Genomic DNA, 20,983 nt, shown 5'->3' with positions numbered 1-20,983 from the left:
CATTATAACTCTCTTAATGGTTTGAGTTCTGCAACATACATCTCAGGAGACACCAAACTTGGGGCCCCTGGAGAAGTGGAGAAGCTGATAAAATGTTTCAGGAAAGGAGTGATTATTTGATAGCCTTCAGGTTTATGTCAGTTTTGTTCTGAAATTATCTGAGAAGGAGAGAAATAACATTACTGCTTTTCCTTAAATGTTTTGTACAGTTTTTCAATTTGCAAAATAGTTTCACAGGTATTATCTCATTTGCTTTTCACCAGTCTCCTGAGGGAGATTAGGCAGGTGCTTTCTCAGAGTTTTTTTTTTTTTCTTCTTCAAATCGAGGCCTCATCATTCTTTCTTTTCTTTCCTTTTCTCTTTTTTTCCTTTTCCTCCTCCCCCCCACCCCTCCTCTCCCTTCTCTTCCTCCTCCTTCTTCTTCTCTCTTCCCTCTTCTTACTTCTTTGTAGAGACAGAGGGTCTCCTCATGTTGCCCAGGCTGTTCTTGAACTCTTGGGCTCAAGTGATCTTCCCACCTTGGCCTCCCAAAGTGTTAAAATTACAGGCATGAGCCACCACACTCAGAGTTACTGAATTTTTTAGTATCTGGCCAGATACTATTTACATTATAGACACCTATAAACCAAAGAGTGTCTGAGACGGATCTCAGTCAATTTAGAGGTTTATTTTGCCAACGTTGAGGATGCACCTGGGGAAAAAGAGACAAGTTGCAGTATGATCTGTGGCCTTGCTTTTTCCAAAGAGGGTTTTAAGGACTTCAGTATTTAAAGGGGAAAAAGCAGGCAGGAGAAGGAGGAGGAAAGAAAAAGAAAGGGGAGGCTATGCAGTGAGGCAAGCAGTTTCATTCTTGTGAGGCTTTGATTAGCACCCACTGAATTCACATTTTACATGTGAAAAGAAAGGAATGGAGGGGAAGTCAATTATGTATTTATCTAGTGCTCAATAGTTCTACATTTTACATAAGATAATGTAAGCCTGTGAAATTACAGCTATCTGTTTAGGAACAAAGAAAAGGCAGTTTCTGCATGACTCAGTTCCCAAGTTAATGTTTCTCTTTGGCGTAGTGAATTTGGGATCCCAAGATTTTATTTTCCTTTCACAAACTCAATGCATTGATTACATTTAAGACTATACCATGTACCTCACAGATGGAATCCAGTAAATGTTTGGTGCTATTCATTCATTCATTGAATTCCTTAATAAGCATGTAGTTTGCTGAATGCCTACTAGATACTAAGCACTATATTAGGTACTGAGTGTATTAATGGGAATAAAAACATGTGGCCTTGAAGGAACTCATAGTCTTATAAGGGAGACAAGTCAAACAGTTACAGAATTGAATGACAGGCATTGGCCAGGCGTGGTGGCTCATGCCTGTCATTTCAGCACTTTGGGAGGCTGAAGTGGGTGGATCACCTGAGATCAGGAGATTAAGACCAGCCTGGCCAACATGGTGAAAACCTGTCAAAAAAAAAAAAAGAAATCCTATCTCTACTAACAATACAAAAATTAGCCAGGCGTGATTGAAGCAGGAACAGCCACAAACAATCCTCTCAAACACTGAGCTGGGAAGGAATTGGCAGTTTTATTCGGCCGGGAGTCTTGGCAGACTCGGACTCGTGTCTCAGCAGACTCGTGTCTCAAGAATGAGCTCCTCGACAAAGAAAATCCTAGCCCTTTTAAAGGCTTACAGTTCTAGGAAGTACATGTGAGAGGGTCATGATTGATGAAGTAGGCATGGAATACATGACTAGGTGGGGGTTTGAGCAAGATTGAGTGAGAACAATGCTTTCTGGAGGGCGCTTCTCCATTTTATGCCTGTGATCTATAGGTAGGAGTGTGATTAAGGGTGGGGGCTTAATCTTAACCTCCAGGTCTGGTCAGCGGAGCCAGCCGACCTTGCCACTGACCTCATGCCTTCTATTTTCAACTTTTACTTATTTTGAAATACAATGTAGAAGGCTAAGGGGAGGTGGTCTTAGAAGCTTAAGAGGAAGGGGTCTCCTTCCTCATGATGAGAGCTCCTGTAATCCCAGCTACTTGGGAGGGTGAGGCAGAAGAATCACTTGAATCTGGAAGGTGGAAGTTGCAGTGAGCCGAGACTGTGCCACCGCACTCCAGCCTGGGCTGGAGTGAAACTCCACCTTAAAAAAAAAAAGAATGACAGGCCTTATGATTAAAGGACAAATCAAGTGTTACAGGAGCACAGGGGAGGGTTTCCTAACTTATCCTGGGATAAGAGTGCTGAGAACAGAGAAGCCTTTTCTTTTCTTTCTTTTTTTTTTAAGAGCTAAGTTCGGAAAGAAGAGTAGAAATTGAGAGAACTGCTGTCTAGGCAGAGGGAATAATACATGCAAAGTCAGTGATGTGAGGGAGCACCTGTGTTCAGGGAACTGCAAGTAGCTGAGCCTGTTGTCATAGAGAGTACACAGGGACAGTGATTAGAAATAATCAGGGACCAGATTATGAAGAGCCTGGTATGCTTGGTGAAGAAGTTTAGATTTTATCCTCAAGATGACGGAGAACTACACCTAGATTTTAGGCAGGTATTGATATAACCACCCAATGGGTTCTTCGTGCCCATAATCCACAAATAATGACCACAGCATTGCAGTAAAGAAAGAGTTTATGATGGGGTGGGAGGAAAGAGTTTAATTGACACAAGGCTGGCCACATCACATGGGAGATGGAATTGTTATTCAAATTAATCTCATCTTCAGCTCATAGGCCAGAGATCTTTCAAAGGCAGTTTGGGGGAAGGGGTTGGAGTGGCCATGCAATAGGTGCTTGCTGCTGATTGATTTGGGTGGAGATGAAATTATAGGGTCTTGAAGCTGCTCTCATGAGCTGAGTTGCTTCTGGGTGGGGCTACAGGAGTGGAGTTATCAGGTCCAGGTGGAGCTCTGGGTGTCAGACATGCAAAAAACCTGAAAAGGTATCTCAAAAGGCCAATCTACAATAGTGATGTTATGTGTAGAACGTTATCTGGTGACCAGTCTACAGCTTAGCAGAATTCAGTTGCCTCTCCTTCCCTGATGGCTTTTCATTAACTTTACAGAGGTGGCTGAATTTTGGGGAAGGTTTCTTATCATTTAAACTGTTAACTAAATGTTTCCCAAAGTTAGTTTAGCTTAAGCATGGGAATGATTAAGGGAAAGGCAAGATGGGGGAGCATGGGTTAGATAAGATCTCTTACTGCCATATTTTTTTTCACTGTTATAATTTTTCCAAAGGCAGTATCATTGACATTAGCAGACTTATGTTTTAGGGTGATATCTTTGACTGTCAAAGTGGAGGACAGATTGAATCAATGAGTTGGGGTAAGATGAACCCCAGAAACAGGATAAGTTGAATTAGCTGTGATTGCTGCTTTCTTCTCTGGGATGCTCCTTTCCATCTTTAGGGACCTTGCCTGTAGTACTTGCCATAGCACCAGGCAAACAGAAGGCATTTTACATCATGTGTTGCTTAGCTCCACCGCTGTGGCTTGTGCTAATAGTGACTGGGCACTTATTTGAAAGTAAAGTGAGTACCCTTTTTCTGTGGTCACAAACCAGGCAAAATTGCTTTCTTGGTTAGAACTGACATGGAAAATACACACACACACACAGACACACAGACAGACATATATACACACATGTATACACACACACACACACACACACACACACGGCAGAGTCTCACTCAGTTGCCCAGGTTGGAGTGCAGTGGTGCCATCTTGGCTCACTACAGCTTCCACCTCCTGGATGTAAGCAATTCTCTTGCCTCAGCTTCCTGAGTAGTACAGGCATGAGCCACCTCGCCCAGCCAGAAGATATGTTTTGTTTGACTTGTCTCAAGATGTTTCCATAGGCATTTTCCATTTTGTCAAGTCTTTGTTCCAGAATTGATAGTGGGTACCTTTAGGGCAGGAAACATATTTTTATTCATTTTGTGGTCCCTGGTCTTATCACAACACATGATACATACTAGGCAATGATAGATATTTGTTTCATGAATTTGAAATTCATTGTTTTGGATTTGAAATATATTTTGGCCAGGCATGGTGGCTCATGCCTGTAATCCCAGCACTTTGGGAAGCCAAGGTGGGTGGATCCCATAAGATCAGGAGTTTGAGACCAGCCTGACCAACATGGAGAAACCCTGTCTCTACTAAAAATAAAAAATTGACTGAACGTGGTGGCTCAAGCCTGTAATCCAAGCACTTTGGAGGCCAAGGCAGGCGGATCACCTGAGGTCGAGAGTTCAAGACCAGCCTGACCAACATGGTGAAACCTTGTCTTTAAAAAAAAAAATCAGCTGGACATGGTGGCGCATGCCTGTAATCCCAGCTACTCAGGAGGCTGAGGCAGGAGAATCGCTTGAACCCGGGAAGCGGAGGTTGCAGTGAGCTGAGATTGCGCCATTGCACTCTGGCCTGGGCAACAAGAGCAAAAAAAACTGTCTCAAAAAAAAAAAAAAGGAAATATATTTCATGAAATATGCTGTAAATGTTGATTAGGTGCTCAGATTCCCCCTCAAAATCTTTTAAATCTAGAGCCTAATGGGGTGCTGGGCATATCTAAGGCCTGAGAAGGAGGAAAAGGGAAGAATTAGCAGAATGGAAATAAGTTACTTCTCAGAAGTATTTAGCAGTTGAACTGAAACAGTTTCAGAAAGATTCTGGGCCAGAGGGTTTTAGTAAGACCTATTGGGGAGATTAGGAAGTTCTGAATTCCTTTTGCTACCTACTGTTATACAAATGTTTTTTGTTCTTCCTCATATACTTTAAACTACATTTGGCTGGCCCAGTGGCTGATGCCTGTAATCCCAACACTTTGGAAGGCCAAGGTAGGAAGATTGCTTGAGGCCAGGAGTTCAAGAGCAGCCTGGGCAACATAGCAAGATCCCCATTAAAAAATTAGCCAGGTGTGGTGGCATGCACCTATTGTCCCAGCTACTTGGGAGGCTGAGGTGAGAGGATCACTTGAGCCCAGGAGGTCAAGGCTGAGTGAGACATGATTGTGCCACTGCTCTCCAGCCTAGGTGACAGAGTGAGACCTTGTCTCTGGAAAAAAAAAAAGGAATAAAATTGGCAGGTGCAGTGACCCATGCCTGTAATCCCAGCACATTGGGAGGCTAAGGTGGGAGGATCACTTGAGCCCAGGAGTTCGAGAGCCACCTGAGCAATGTAGTGAGACCTTGTCTGTACAAAAAATAAACAAAATTACCTGGGCCTGGTGGCGCACACCTATAGTTCCAGCTACTTGAGAGGCTGAGGTGGGAGGATCACTTGTGAGCCCAGGAGGTTGAGGCTGCAGTGAGCTGAGATCATACCACTACACTCCAGCCTGGGCAACAGAGTGAGACCCCATCTAAATATAAATAAATAAATGGCAGTTAAACTAGATGATTTGCCATGGTTTCCTGATTCTTTGTCTTTTTATGTTTCCTTTCTTTGTTAGGAATGTTTCCTCCTTTATGCCATTATCATCATGTTCAGTGCCCTGCTGAAATGCTTTTCATGAAACCCTATAGAGAAAATAATCTCTCCCTACCCGAGTCATCTCAATTTTTAGACCCCCTTGTGGTACTTAATGCTCTCTACCTGGGATTATATATGGGTTGTCATTCTTACTCACACTAGAAGGAAGGAATCGTATGTAATTTAGCTATAAGTATTCCAGAGTATCTAGCACAGGTCTTTGTAAATGCTGAATAGATGATGTGGCTGAGCTATATTACTATATTAGTGTTCTGGTTACTTTTACTTGTCAACCTAGCTGGACTATGACATGCCCCAATATTTGATCAGATATTATTCTGGGTATTTCTTTTCTTTTTTCTTTTTTCTGAGATGGAGTCTTGCTCTGTCACCCAGGCTGGAGTGCAGTGGTGCCATCTCAGCTCATTTTAACCTCCACCTCCCAGGTTCAAGCAATTCTTCTGCCTCAGCCTCTTGAGTAGCTGGGATTACAGACTCATGCCTCCATGCCTGGCTAATTTTTGTATCTTTAGTAGAGATGGGGTTTCACCATGTTGGCCAGGCTGGTCTTGAACTCTTGACCTCATGATCCACCTGCCTTGAAAGTGCTGGGATTACAGGCGTGAGCCACTGTTCCCAGCCTATTCTGTGTATTTCTGTGAAGATATTTTTGTATGAGATTAACATTTAAATAGATAAATTGAATAAAGTAGATTGCTTTCCCTAATATGGGTGGGCCTCATTCAATCGGTTGAAGGCCTGAATAGAGAGAGCAAAAATACTTATTCTCCCTTGAGTAAAGGAATTCCTCCTGCCTGGCCACTTTTAAACTGGGATATTGTTTTTTTTCTGTTTCTAGACTCAAACTGAATCATCAGCTCATCCTGGGTCTTGAGCCTTGTGGGCCTTTGGACGAAACTATACCACTGGCTCTCTTGGGTCTCTAGCTTTCCAGCTCACCCTGAAGATCTTGGGATGTGTCAGTCTTCATAATTGTGTGAGACAATTCTTTATTATAAAGGTCTTTTTATATACAAACACATACACATCTTGTTGGTTCTGCTTCTCTGGAGAACCCTACTACACTTGGGTTCTAAATTTTAGAAATATCCCAGGAAAGGGAAAAGAGTTTTATTTACCATTCCTGGCATGGGATTAACGTGAGGCACACTTTAAAAATGATGCTTACCTTTGATATCTTTTCATCTCTCGAACCCTTTTTATGAACTCTTCTCCCTCTCCTAAGATTTAAACCATATAGGACTTTGATGCTACCTTTAACCCTCAACTTTAATATTGGATCCAGGCCTATCTTGTTCCTCATTTATGGCCCAAATTTCCTCTGCTTTTGAGTAATTTTCCCAACCCTACCCCATTAAAGCTCCCAACTCAGTGTGTTAGATGGAAGCTAGGTGGTTGGGGAAAAGCAGTTTGTACAAGTGATTCATGTGTGGCTGAAAGCACTGTAATCTTCTCAGAATCATTTGCTAAATGAATTGGATGAAATACTATGTAGTTTAATAAAGTGGGATGAAAATTTTAGGGGAGTTACTCAACCCTACCTGGAGTCAGTCCTATGGTTAGCATTCCGGTGCGCTTACTGCTTTGACAGATTATTCCCTTTTCCATCTTTGAAACCACAGTTTCTCCCAAAACATTAACAAACAAGCACTCCCACAGAAGTAGCAATGGAGATTCTACTGCTAATACAAGAAGAGAGAAAGAAGGAAATGATTTGTAGTCGCCAGTGGATTTTTATAAGTTCGCAACTATTTATAGTTTAGGAAGTCCTATTTTAGAAGAATATAGTTTGTTTAAAAGATGATGAGAGAATCAGTAGTTTTATTTTAAAGTTTTTGAGACGGAGTCTCGCTGTGTTGCCAGGCTGGAGTGCAGTGGCGTGATCTCAGCTCACTGCAACCTCCAACTCCCTGGTGTAAGGGACTCTCCTGCCTCAGCCTCCCAAGTAGCTGGGATCACAGGCACGCACCACCACGTCCAGCTAATTTTTGTATTTTTAGTAGAGATGGGGTTTCACCATGTTGGCCAGGATGGTCTTGATCTCCTGACCTTGTGATCCGCCTGCTTTGGCCTCCCAAAGTGCTGGGATAACAGGCGTAAGCCACCGTGCCCAGCCAGTAGTTTTATATTATATGTTCTCACAAGCAGAGAAAAGACCTGGTTGTAGGAGAGCAGATTTGAATGTGGTATGGGAGCCACTATGTTTGAAATGTTGGTAAGTCAAGTCTGTTGTGAAGCTGGTCTGGCTTAAAATACTTAGCATCTATCTAATCTTCAGCTAGCCCTTCCCTTCCAGATTTTGAAACCAGCTCAGTTGTGCCACAGGACTAATATTTATAGGTTTTTTTGATAAACATAGAAATTGGCCTTCCCTAGTCTTAAAACTCTAAACTTACATTTGTCTCATCTGAGTTCCTTCCTCAGGAAACCTACCCTTAGGTAAGAAACTGAAACTCATCAGATTCTCACACCCAGAGACTGAGATAACAGACTCCTCATCCATCATGACTTCTTCCCTCCCTCTTCCTAATTTCTGTTTTCCCACCTTCCCTGCTAAACTCCCCAATTTCAGTTGCTCAGAGAGACAGATTTGAGACTTTATCTCTTGTTGTCCTTCAGTGTACACCCACTGCAGCACCTGATTCACACCCTCCTTCCTGGCAATAGTTGTTGACTCAGTGACTGGCATTCTGTGAGGCAAACCACAGGACTAGGCTGAATGCCTGATATTTCAGTAATAATTTCCTGTGAGAAGGAAGGAAGTAGTTAGAAGAAAGAGCATGATCATAATAGAAAACTAAAAACTCCTGCATCTATTTCGATATTTTAATATTTAAATACATTTAAGCCTGTCTTATATTAAAAATATTCCTTTTTTGAACTGTACTTCTCTTGCTGGCTTCTACCGTATCACTCTCTTCTTTTTTTATAAACTAACATTTATTTATTTATTATTATTATTTTTTTGAGACGGAGCTTTGCTCTGTCGCCCAGGCTGAAGTGCAGTGGCACAATCCCAGCTCACTGTAACCTAACCTCCCAGGTCTAAGCGATTCTCCTGCCTCAGCCTCCCAAGTAGCTGGGACTACAGGCACGTACCACCACGATCAGCTGATTTTTTTATTTTTAGTAGAGACAGGGCTTCGCCATGTTGGCCATGCTGGTCTCGAATTTCTCACCTCAGGTGATCAGCCATCCTCGGGCTCCCAGAGTGATGGAATTATAGATATGAACTGCCGCACCTGGCCTAAACTAATACTTAAAAAGAGTTTATAGTTATTATCTCCATTTACTTGTCTCCCATCTACTACTTTCTTTTATTGTTTGAGACAGAGTCTCTGTCTGCCACCCAGGCTGGAGTGCAGTGGCGTGATCTTGGCTCACTGAAACCTCTGCCTCCTGGATTCAAGCGATTCTTTTGCCTTAGCCTCCCAGGTAGCTGAGATTATAGATGCCCACCACCACACCTAGCTAGTTTTTGTATTTTTAGTAGAGGTGGCATTTCACCATGTTGGGCAGGCTGGTCTTGAACTCCCGACTTCAAGTGATCTGCCCGCTTCGGCCTCCCAAAGTGCTGGAATTATAGCCATGAGTCACTGTACCCAGCCCTCCATCTCTCTTGAATTGTATATCTCAACAGTTCATTGGGCATCTGCTTTTGAATATGTAACATGTCCAAAAACTGAACTCATCTTGCCTTTAAACCTGATTCTTTAAAACAAAATTTTAGCCAGGTGCAGCAGCTCACACCTGTAATCCCAGCACTTATGGGAAGCTGAGGCAGGAGAATCACTTGAACCCAGGAGGGAGGTTGCAGTGAGCCAAGATTGTGCCATTTTACTCCAGGCTTGGTGACAAGAGCAAAACTGTGTCTCAAAAAAAAAAAAAGTTAAGGAAAGCATACTCTTACATGTGGAGATTTCTCTAAGGATATAAGTTGAGTGAATTACTGACTGGCTTTAGGGTGGAGCCTTTTAAAAAGCAAGGCCAGGGAAGCATGCGGTTTCTAGGGCCTAATAAGTGACATAGCTGGAAGGCAAAACAGATCCCCCAAAATTAAGGGACCTATTTTTATCCTGGATCCTGGATACCAAAAAAGAGGTCATCTGCCCATCCCCCATGGGAGACTCATCTCTCAGTGGGAGTTGGGGATGTTTCTACACCTTTTAGGTGGCTGAGAGCATGCTTGTTTGATCCAAACATGCAAAGAGCTGAGTATCCACCCATAACTACCATTAGCCATCCCTTAAGTATATTTCCTACCTACTTATTACACATTAAGGCTAAAAGCTCTCTCATAATGCAAAATAATTTCTGATACCCCCCCCCACAAGAATGTCAAAACGTCAGATAATGCAATGCAAAACAGAACAGAGCCTTAGATTTTGAGAGGCATCAGGCCGGGCGCGGTGGCTCACGCCTGTAATCCCAGCACTTTGGGAGGCCGAGGCGGGTGGATCACGAGGTCAAGAGATCTAGACCATCCTGGTCAACATGGTGTAACCCCGTCTCTACTAAAAATACAAAAAATTAGCTGGGCATGGTGGCGCGTGCCTATAATCCCAGCTACTCAGGAGGCTGAGGCAGGAGAATTGCCTGGACCCAGGAGGCGGAGGTTGCGGTGAGCCGAGATTGTGCCATTGCACTCCAGCCTGGGTAACAAGAGCGAAACTCTGTCTCAAAAAAAAAAAAAAAAAAAAAAAGAGAGGCATCTATCTACTTTTAATTCCTGAGGTTCCATGAAGAAAAGAGAGATTTTCCCCAAAATAGGGTCTGTGGCACCTCCTCTGTTTTTCTCAAGAAGTCCCAGGTTGTTAGACATTATCTTAGGTCCTCTTATGTGGGCATGAAGGTGGCAAGAAAAGAAAACTGGAGAAAGGGAATTCAGTTGTCTGAGAAGAAAACAAGTTTGTTTTTTTTTTTTCCCCCAGAAAAGTAGGATCCAAGAAAAAAACATAAAGGCCTTTAAAATGTATGCATAGCTTGGACATCTGCTTTTAATTAAGCTGGCTTTTAACCAAATCTCTTATTACCAGACTCTAGTTAAGGCACACAGCCAATATTTCTGGCTTTTGGACTTTACCAAAGGTCACTTCCCGGATGAAACCAATAAGTTTTAACTAAGGTTATGACTTAACTGTGGGTGTACGGTGTTTCCAAAGAGGTGGTAAGCAGTTTTTACAAGATCTAGAATCTCCAAAGGTAGCACAGAGAAAGGAAAATTTGAGAAAGGAAGCTAGAAGTTGTTCATGGAGTGGGCACATGTTCTCAGGATCTCCTGAGGTCTATGTCATGGGCAAAAAAATAAAAAAAAAAGTAATAAAAATAAAAGAGAAATTGTTCATGGAGGAAAAGAGAATTAATAAATGACAAAGGTCACACATGTACACCAGAAAGGCCTCATTCCCTAGGCTGGAAATTGAACCCAGGCTACCATTGTGAAAAGATAAAGTGTTAGCTACTGAGCTACAACATTGGGCAGTTTCTCTTATTCTTCCCAGAAGGAGCCTAGAGCAGCCAATTTTGAACTTGCTAAGACTTTTTACTGCTCAAGACAATTTTTAGGGCTATGACACGAGCCCCAAAATTCCTGCCCTCCAGATGGCAGAGGCCAAGAGAAAGTACCATGCTTACAATGTCAGACTCCCAAGGACATAAGACAGGGGAGAAGAAGCCTCATCCAGTTTTTTGTTTGTTTCTTTGTTTCATTTACCTGCAGCTGTTTGTAACTGACTAGCTTTCTGGGCCGGCTTGAACAGAGGGCTTACAGGGGTCCTTGGTTTGCATTTTATCCTATGGTATCTCTTTTTAGGACAGAATGGCACAGAAAGACAAATTCATAGCACAAATTACACTGAATTTGTTACAGCCTAAGATTAGCTTCGTAAGTCTTTTTCCCAGTAATGAAAACTTTGCAGAGGAGATAAAAAGTGATTCTTACCATGCATTCAACTTGTTTGCACAGAGAGAGAGAGAGAGAGAGAGAGAGAGAGAGGAAAGGGAAGGGAGAAAAGCATTGTCTGCAGCAGGGCAGGGGAGTCAAGGAGCTCAGGGGGGCCAGGGAAAGACCCACCCATTACAGCGACACTGAATCAAAAGTTCAGGCAACTGATTGTCAGTCTCCAAGGGATCTTTTCTGTTAGTCTCATTGGCTCTCAAGTTTCCCCCTTTAGGGAGAAAAAAGCTCCCTGTGTCCCACGTTCGTGTACATGCTTAATCCTGTCACTCATAGCCTTGAGCAAAGAGTACAAGGCAGATTAACCCAAAGAGAATAGTGGTTAACATCCCATAGTACCAAATTCATTTTTAACCAAGAGGAATGTTACCAAGGGAGACCTCTAACCCCCGACGTCTTAGGAGGGACTCTGACCTTCCTAAGTTGAGCCTTTAACCCAAGTTTAGACAAGTGTCCTTGCCCTAGCCTGCCTTCCTTCCTTCCTTCCTTCCTTCCTTCCTTCCTTCCTTCCTTCCTTCCTTCCTTCCTTCCTTCCTTCCTTCCCTCCCTTCCTCTCTCTCCTTCCCTCCTCTCTTCCATCTTTTCTTTCTTTCCATCTTCTTCCCTCCCTCCCTTCCTTCCCTTTCCCTCCCCTCCCCCACTCCCTTCCTTCCTCGCTCCCTCTCCTTCCCTCCTCTCCCCTCCTCTCCCCTTCCCTTCTCTCCTTCCCGCCTCTCTTCCATCTTCTTCCCTCCCTCCCTCCCTTCCTTCCTTCCCTTTCTCTTTTAATATATTAAAAATTTTAGCTAATATTCTCTGTATCTTTATGATTTTAGTATATGTGTTGCTGAAGCAAGCACAACCCTCTGTCTTAGGAGAGATTCTAACCCTTTCAGGTTGGGCCTTTAACCCAACTTTATCCTTCATCTGTGATAAAAGTACCCCAGCACTTAGCCAAAATCAGCCAGTTGGTGGTGCATGGATAATTTTCCTTTGGATTGGGGTTCTCTACAGTATTGTCCCTTCATGATTCCCAGAAAGATGTTACAGGAAAGGGGTCCCAATCCAGACCCCAAGAGAGGGTTCTTGGATCTTACACAAGAAAGAATTCAGAGCAAGTCCATAAAATGAAAGCAAGTTGATTAGACAAGTAAAGAAACAAAAGAATGGCTACTCCATAGGCAGAGCAGCCCTGAGTGCTGCTAGTTGGCTATTTTAATGGTTATTTCTTGAGCATATGCTAAATATAGGGTGGATTATTCATGAGTTTTTCCAGAGAAGGGGCAGGGGTTTCCTGGACCCAAGAGTTCCTCTTTTCTTTAGACCATATAGGGTAACTTCCAGACATTGCCAAGGCATTTATAAACTGTCATGGTGCTGGGGTGGGTGTATTCTAGCATGCTAATGCAATATAATTAATATATAAAGAGCAGTGAGGAAAACCAGAGGTCAGTTTCATTTCTATCTTGGTTTTGACCAGCTTCTTTACTGCATCCTGTTTTATCAGCAGGGGCTTTGTGACCTTTATGTTGTGTTAACCTCATAGCTCATCCTGCAACTAAGAATGCCTAACCTCCTGGGAATGCAGCCCAGCAGGTCTCAGCCTCATTTCAGTATGGAGTTGTTCTGGTTCGAACGCCTCTGACAGTATAGAGGGCTTACGATTCTTAAGAAGAGAGAGGTTGCTGAGGTTTAGAGAATAAACTCACACATGCATGAAGCACTGATAACTCTTGCCATTTACTTTGTTAATTTAGTGATAAATTTTACAGCTTTTTTTTGAATAATTTGCATTAATTAATTTTTTCGTTCTGATGTAAAGTAGGCAAGGAATGAGAAAAGCCTAATTCTCCTGTGTAGGGTAATAAAGATAATGAAGCCCTTCTTGGGTTAGATGGTAGTGGGAGAATGTCACATCTGTTTCTGTCCATTTCCACTCCTGCTCCCTCTCCCCTGGACCAAACAGGGCTCCGCTGATGGAGTTACCTAGGAAGGCTTCAACTGCGGAAGTTGGCCCATTTAAACTCCTGCTAGTATTAAACTGTTCCTCAGTCCTATGTAAGTTAAGACAATGAAGTTATGAAACTCATGTTATAGGTATAGGATTCTGTTAACACGTGTATCATATCCAGATAAATATGGGCACCTTAAAAGTAGTTGTCCTGGGGCTCTCTGCTCCTCCTGTTCCACAGATAGCCGTCTCTTCCCTCTCATCGCTAGCCACATCCCTGAGACACCATGGGGAAGGTGAAGGTCGGAGTCAACGGATTTGGTCGTATTGGCCGCCTGGTCACCAGGGCTGCTTTTAACTCTAGTAAAGTGGATATTGTCGCCATCAGTGATCCCTTCATTGACCTCAACTACATGGTCTACATGTTCCAGTATGATTCCACCCATGGCAAATTCCATGGCACTGTCAAGGCTGAGAACGGGAAGCTTGTCATCAATGGAAATCCCATCACCATCTTCCAGGAGCGAGATCCCTCCAAAATCAAGTGGGGCGATGCTGGCGCTGAGTACGTGGTGGAGTCCACTGGCGTCTTCACCACCATGGAGAAGACTGGGGCTCACTTGCAGGGGGGAGCCAAAAGGGTCATCATCTCTGCCCCCTCTGCTGATGCCCCCATGTTCGTGATGGGCGTGAACCATGAGAAGTATGACAACAGCCTCAAGATCGTCAGCAATGCCTCCTGCACCACCAACTGCTTAGCACCCCTGGCCAAGGTCATCCATGACAACTTTGGTATCGTGGAAGGACTCATGACCACTGTCCACGCCATCACTGCCACCCAGAAGACCGTGGATGGCCCCTCCGGGAAACTGTGGCATGATGGCCGTGGGGCTCTCCAGAACATCATCCCTGCCTCTACTGGCGCTGCCAAGACTGTGGGCAAGGTCATCCCTGAGCTGAATGGGAAGCTCACTGGCATGGCCTTCCATGTCCCCACTGCCAACGTGTCAGTGGTGGACCTGACCTGCCGTCTGGAAAAACCTGCCAAATATGATGACATCAAGAAGGTGGTGAAGCAGGCGTCAGAGGGCCCCCTCAAGGGCATCCTGGGCTACACTGAACACCAGGTGGTGTCCTCTGACTTCAACAGTGACACCCATTCTTCCACCTTCGATGCTGGGGCTGGCATTGCCCTCAACGACCACTTCGTCAAGCTCATTTCCTGGTATGACAATGAATTTGGCTACAGCAACAGGGTGGTGGACCTCATGTCCCACATGGCCTCCAAGGAGTAAGACCCCTGGACCACCAGCCCCAGCGAGAGCACGAGAGGAAGAGAGGCCCTCACTGCTGGGGAGTCCCTACCACACTGAGTCCCCCACCACACTGAATTGTTCCTCCTCACAGTTTCCATGCAGACCCCTTGAAGAGGGAGGGGCCTAGGGAGCCCCACCTTGTTGTGTACCATCAATAAAGTCCCCTGTGCTCAGCCAAAAAAAAAAAAAAAAAAAAAAAGTGGTTGTCCTGGGAATAAATATGTGTCTATTAAAAAAATTCTGTCATCATTACTTAAAATATTTTGGTCACTTACCTTGTAAAGTTACTTTTAAAACCAGTCTGAGACCTACAAGAAAACCAGTTTCACTTCCTTATAATCACACTTAGGATTTCAGATATTTGCCACTCTGCTTGTGTTTATTGGCCTTTCTGTTTATAGTTACCCGTTTTTATTCCTCTCTCTAGCCCCAAGCAAGGAAAACTCTGGGTTCACATAGTGCTCCAAGTATGGGACAAGGCTCACATCATACAGAGCCCAAGCAATGAAGGAAGATTGGCATGCTTCACAAGACTTTGACCTTTAAACAAAGCATGCTCAATCTGTTTTCTCCAGTGTCCCATTTCTGCTTTGTGATCCCCTCCCCCACCCTTTTCATATTAAAGAACCCTTAAACCTGAGGCTGGGGACAAGGCCTTGAACTGTCCTCTCAGAGAAAACAGGGAGAATGGGTAGAGAGAGGTACTTCAGAGGTCTCTTTTCGTTCTGCTTGTGGGTAGTTAGTTAATGATCTACCAGCAATCCCCACTCTTGGGAAGACTGGGATCATGTTCCAGCCCCACATCATGGCTCAGGGCAGAGGGCACTTTGTACAGCTGCATCTGACTTTCCTACTTCATCTTTAGAGTCAGTAGCCATCTGTGGTCTTATATCTTCTCAGTTTCCAGGCTCCAGATATGAAAATGGATCTTCCCATTTTCTTTCTCTCTCTTGTCTGATCTGCGGGTAAGTGAGGATGTTTACTAGCAGAGGAAAAAGAAATACTGAAGTTTGCAAAAATGTATAGAAAGCTGGGCTCCCTGCTCATCATAACCCCCTTCCTCCCTAGCAGTTTCTAAACCCCCAGAACATTACAGTGAGATTTTAGCTGATGGTACAAACGTGTCTGCAGGATTTCCTCAAACTGGGGCTAACTTTGAAGGCTTTATATTTTGCCCATCTGACCTGCTTTTCTCTTTTCCAGAGATTCTACTTTTCACAAATAGATATGATCTAGGAATTCAGCCTCCCTCACCCTTCACTAATTGCAGAATAAGCAAAGCAGAGGCCGTTTAGGGAATGGACCAGAGGGCATAATTAATAAATGAACATCTCTGGAGCAAAATAGGGGAGGAGTTAGACACAAAGAAGGAAGCTAAAGGAAGCCAGAGAATTGCAGGAATTGAGAGTATAACATGGAGAAATAAAGAGGGAGTTAGACAGAGGCTGTTGGTGGTCCCTTCCCTGCTACCTGAAAGAATTGCCTGATAAGGGCCTATTGTGGGCATGGTCTTAGGCTAAGTTTTAGGGATACAGAGATAAATAAGACACAGTCCTTATTTTACAAGTTTACAGTCTAACAAAAAGGAGATAAATTACCAAATTAGAGGAGATTTTCAGAATGCGTGGTATTATGGGCTAGGAGTCTGCTACCATTGCTAATAGCTAGGATTTATTGTTTACCCACTGTCTTCTAAACATTTTACACATTAAATAACTCATCAACTCCTGACATCAGCCCCTTGAAGCATATATTGCTATAATCCTTGTTTTATAGATAAAGAATCCGACAGAGACATTACACATAGCCTGCCTGAGGTCTCACAGCAGGGACTCAGAAGCAGAACTCCAGCACAGGTAGTCTGGTTCTAGAACCTATGCTCAAACTAACACGGCTGTTAGTAAGTCATCCAGAGTGTGGGGAAGCTCTGCTGCTTCACGCCTGCAGAAACCTTTGTACCCACTTGTCTATCCTTTGTCCTGGGATGCTCTACCTTAAAGCCTCTGGTTGAGGGGCTCTTCTCTGGTATCTTTTCTGACTCCTTCTGCCTATCCCAGGGCTGTTGTTGCCCTTGGAGCTTACCCAACACTTTGTCATTGTATTCTATTTGCTGGAATGTCTGACTTCTTGTATTATAAGCTTCTGGAGAGCAAGGAATTTTTATTCTTGGAAAACAGTTATAAAAGTAGAACCAATAGTATAGTGAATTTACATGTACGCATCATCCAGCTTCAGTTTTAACATTTCAGTTCAATCTTATGTCATCTATATTCCCCCTTCCAACCATGAATTATTTTGTAGAAAATCATAGATATCAAATCATTTCATCTGTAGATATTTCAGCTTACTCCTAAAATACAAGGGCATTTTAAGAAACAGTATTACAAACGTATCAGAAAACATCATCACACTAAAAGATTATTTACTCCTTAATATCATAAAATATCCAACCAATGATCAAATTTCTGTAATTACCTTATACTTGTTCTTCCTTCCTTTTTTCTTCATTTATTTGTTCTTTCTTTCCTTCCTTTGTTCTTTCCCTCCCTCCTCTTCTTCTTCTTTTTTTTTTTTTTTTTTGAGACGGAGTTTCGCTCTCGTTACCCAGGCTGGAGTGCAATGGCGCGATCTCGGCTCACCGCAACCTCCGCCTCCCGGGTTCAGGCAATTCTCCTTCCTCAGCCTCCTGAGTAGCTGGGATTACAGGCACGCGCCACCATGCCCAGCTAATTTTTTGTATTAGTAGAGACGGGGTTTCACCATGTTGACCAGGATGGTCTCGATATCTTGACCTAGTGATCCACCCGCCTCGGCCTCCCAAAGTGCTGGGATTACAGGCTTGAGCCACCGCGCCCGGCCTTCTTCTTTTTTAAGTAGTAGGATTGTTTGAATTAGAGTCCAAATCAGAAGGACTTTATTTTTTAATCTTCATGTTCTCACACCTAGCTTAGTATTTGACATACAGTAAGTCCTCAACAAATGTTTGCTGAGCAAATAATCAGGAATCTAGATTCCTGAACCCCAGAACAGTCCTAGAGCCCTGTCTGATATTTGATTGATCTCTTGGAATGCCTTCAATTTCTGATAACCTTAGTTTTTCAGGGGTTAACTTTGGTGCTAGCTCTTATCAGTGCCTATGAACATTGCTAAAAGTTTGAGGGCAATGGGTATCCTTGACTCAATCATTTACAGGCTAGGGGGACATGGGGGTCCTTGCTTTCTTTTTTTTTCCTTTGAGACAGGGTCTCATACTGTCACCCATGTTTTGTGCAGTGGGATGACCTTGGCTGCAACCTCTGCCTTCCAAGTTCAGGCGATTCTCATGCCCCAGCCTCCTGAGTAGCTGGGATTACAGGTGTGCACCACCATGCCCAACTAATTTTTTGTATTTTTGGTAGAGACAGGGTTTCACCATGTTGCCCAGGCTGGTCTAGAACTCCTGGCCTCAGGTGATCCACGTCTTGGCCTCCCAAAGTGCTAGGATTACAGGCATGAGCCACTTTACCTGTCTAGGTCCTTGCTTTCTTATTTCTGTTTTTTTGTCCTTGGTTTCTGTCATGGACTGAATTGTGTTTCCTGAAAATTCTTCCTTTGAAACCCTAACCCCTAGTGCCTCAGAATGTGACTGTATTTGAAGATAGGAACTTTAAAGGTGATTAAGTTAAAATAATGTCTGTAGGGTGGGCTCTAATTCGTTCTGGCTGATGTCCTTAAAGAAGAGGAAATTTGAACACAAAGAGAGACACCACAGAGGTGTAGGTACAGAGAAGAGACCATGTGAGGGCACGGCAAGAAGGCACCTCCAAACCTATGAGAAATGCATTTCTGTTGTTGAAGCCATTCAGGCTTTCTGGTACTTTGTTATGGCAGCCAGAGCAGAGTAATATAGTTATCTTATCGCATGTTAAATTGTGGCTCACTCTTGTAATCCCAGCACTTTGTTAGGCTGAAGCAGGAAGATTGCTTGTGTTCAGGACTTCAAGAACAGCCTGGGCAACATAGCAAGACTGTCTCTACAAAAAATAAAATATTAGTCCCATGTGGTAGTATGCACTTGTGGTCCCATCTATTCAGGAGGCTGAGCCTGTGAATTGCCTGAGCCTGGGAGGTCAAGGCTGCAGTAAGCCGTGGTTGAGCCACTACACTCCAGCCTGGGCAACATAGCGAGATCCTATCTCAAAAAATAAAAGTTGGGGGCCAGACACAGTGCTTCACACCTATAATTCCAGTATTCTGGGAGGCCAAGGTAGGCAGATGGATCACTTGAGGCCAGGAGTTTGAGACTAGCCTGACCAACATGGTGAAACACCATCTCTACTAAAAAAAAAAAAAAACAACCAAAAATTAGCCCAGTATGGTAGTGCGCACCTGTAATCCCAGCTACTCAGGAGGCTGAGGCATGAGAATCACTTGAACCCAGGATACTGAGATTGCATTGGGCTGAGATCATGCCACTGTACTCCAGCCTGGGTGACAGAGTGAGACTGTCTAAAAAAAAAAAAAAGTTAGATTCATCATTTTTGGCTTCTTTGCCACTTCCTCAGAACAAGATTGTAAAGGAGCTTCCAGAGAGCACCCACTGCTTTATATGTGCTTGGTACACAGAATTCTAAGACGGCTCTTAATACCTGGAACTATGAATATGATGAGCTATCACACCCATGATTATGTTACATGGATTTTGAAGACATTTCAGGTTACAACTAAGTTGATATTAATCAGAAGGGGAATGATCTGAGTGGACCTAATGTAATCACATGAGTCTTTTAAAAACATAATTGGAGAGTTTTCTCAGGCTGGTCTCAGAAGGGAACATCAGAGGCAGTAGAAGTGTGAGAGGAATTTGACTTGAGGGAAGTTCTCTGTGGCTAAGACGGAAGAGGTCACAGTGCTAGGACCTGCGAAGGTCTTCTAGAGATAATAGTTCCTGGCTGACAACAGGACAATAGGGAACTGAAACTATGACTTCAAGGAACTGGATTCGGCAAACTAATGAGTAAGTGTTGTTTTAAGCCACTAAATTAGTGGTGGTTTATTGCATAGCAAAATAACATGAATACAGGTGCTTTGTACCTGATAGATTGAATTAGTGGCTCCTTTGCTTAGTGTATATTTAAAAACTGAAGTAAAATAAAAATACATTGAAATGTATATAGATCTCAAGTGTACAATTTGATTTTTGGTAAATGTGTATACCCATGTAATCACTACCAGAATTGAGATGTAGAACATTTCCATCAGCCCCAAAGCTCTCTTGAGCACCTTTGCCGTTAATCCCACCCTCTAGGGCGAATTCTTAACATCATTAATTCGAATTGCCTGTTCTTGAGCTTCATTTAAATGGCATCACATAGGCTGAGCATGATGGCTTATGCCTGTAATTCCAGCACTTTGGGAGGGCCGAGGCGGGAAGATCACTTGCCTCCAGGAGTTCAAGACAAGCCTGGGGAACATAGCGAGACTTCCTCTCTACAAAAAATGAAAAATTAGCTGGGTGTGGTGGTGGCATGCACCTGTAGTCCCAGCTACTGGGGAGGCATCATTTGAGCCTGGGAGGTCAAGGCTGCAGTGAACCATGATCTTGCCACTGCACTAGGCCTAGGTGACAGAGTGAGACCCCATCTGAAAAAGAAAAATGGCATTATATATCATGCATTTCTTTGTGTCTGGCTTCTTTTGCACAGCATAATGTTTTCAAAATTCATCTTTTTTTTCTTTTTAGACAGGGTCTCGTTCTGTTGTGCAGGCTGCAGTGCCGTAGTATGATTATAACTCACTGCAGCTTTGAACTCCTGGTCTCAAGCAGATTCTTCCACCTTGACCTCTTAAAGTGCTAGAATTGCAGGTATGGGCCATGGCGCTGGCCCATCCATTTTGTTATATCAGTAGTTTGTACCCTTTGATTGCTGATTAGTATACTGTTGCATGAATATTCCACAATTTGTTTATCCATTCATCTACTGATAGACATTTGGGTTTCTAGTTTTTGGCTATTATCAATAATACTGCTATGAGCATTCACGTATAACTCTTTGTGTGGATATGTATTTTCTTTTTTTTTTTTTTTTTTTTGAGACGGAGTGTCGCTCTTGTTACCCAGGCTGGAGTGCAATGGCGTGATCTCAGCTCACTGCAACCTCCGCCTCCTGGGTTCAAGCAATTCTCCTGCCTCAGCCTCCTGAGTAGCTGGGACTACAGGAGTGCGCCACCATGCCCAGCTAATTTTCGTATTTTTAGTAGAGACGGGGTTTCACCATGTTGACCAGGATGGTCTCTATCTCTTGACCTCGTGA

At 43.4% G+C, this 20,983-nt stretch overlaps 1 protein-coding gene and 1 long non-coding RNA gene across 2 annotated transcripts in view; both read left to right on the top strand.

The window, feature by feature from the left end:
• The window catches only part of LOC105723483 (uncharacterized), a 126,798-nt gene that overhangs the window by 44,174 nt on the left and 61,641 nt on the right, over positions 1-20,983 (top strand). The gene's annotated exons all lie outside the window — the stretch shown is intronic.
• LOC105723394 (glyceraldehyde-3-phosphate dehydrogenase-like) lies at positions 13,647-14,767 on the top strand. Its single transcript, XM_064381275.1, has one exon. It carries the CDS (start codon positions 13,662-13,664, stop codon positions 14,667-14,669), a length of 1,008 nt encoding a protein of 335 aa, XP_064237345.1. The 5' UTR covers positions 13,647-13,661; the 3' UTR covers positions 14,670-14,767.

The sequence above is a fragment of the Aotus nancymaae genome, unplaced genomic scaffold (assembly GCF_030222135.1).
Source record: "Aotus nancymaae isolate 86718 unplaced genomic scaffold, 86718_ANA_hifiasm-v0.15.2.pri h1tg000028l, whole genome shotgun sequence".
Lineage (NCBI taxonomy): Eukaryota > Metazoa > Chordata > Mammalia > Primates > Aotidae > Aotus > Aotus nancymaae.
This window is presented reverse-complemented; position numbering and strand designations above follow the sequence as displayed.

Excerpts from the sequence above, each read along its gene's own strand:
- LOC105723394 (XM_064381275.1), top strand. The coding sequence starts at position 13,662 with ATGGGGAAGGTGAAGGTCGGAGTCAACGGATTTGGTCGTATTGGCCGC.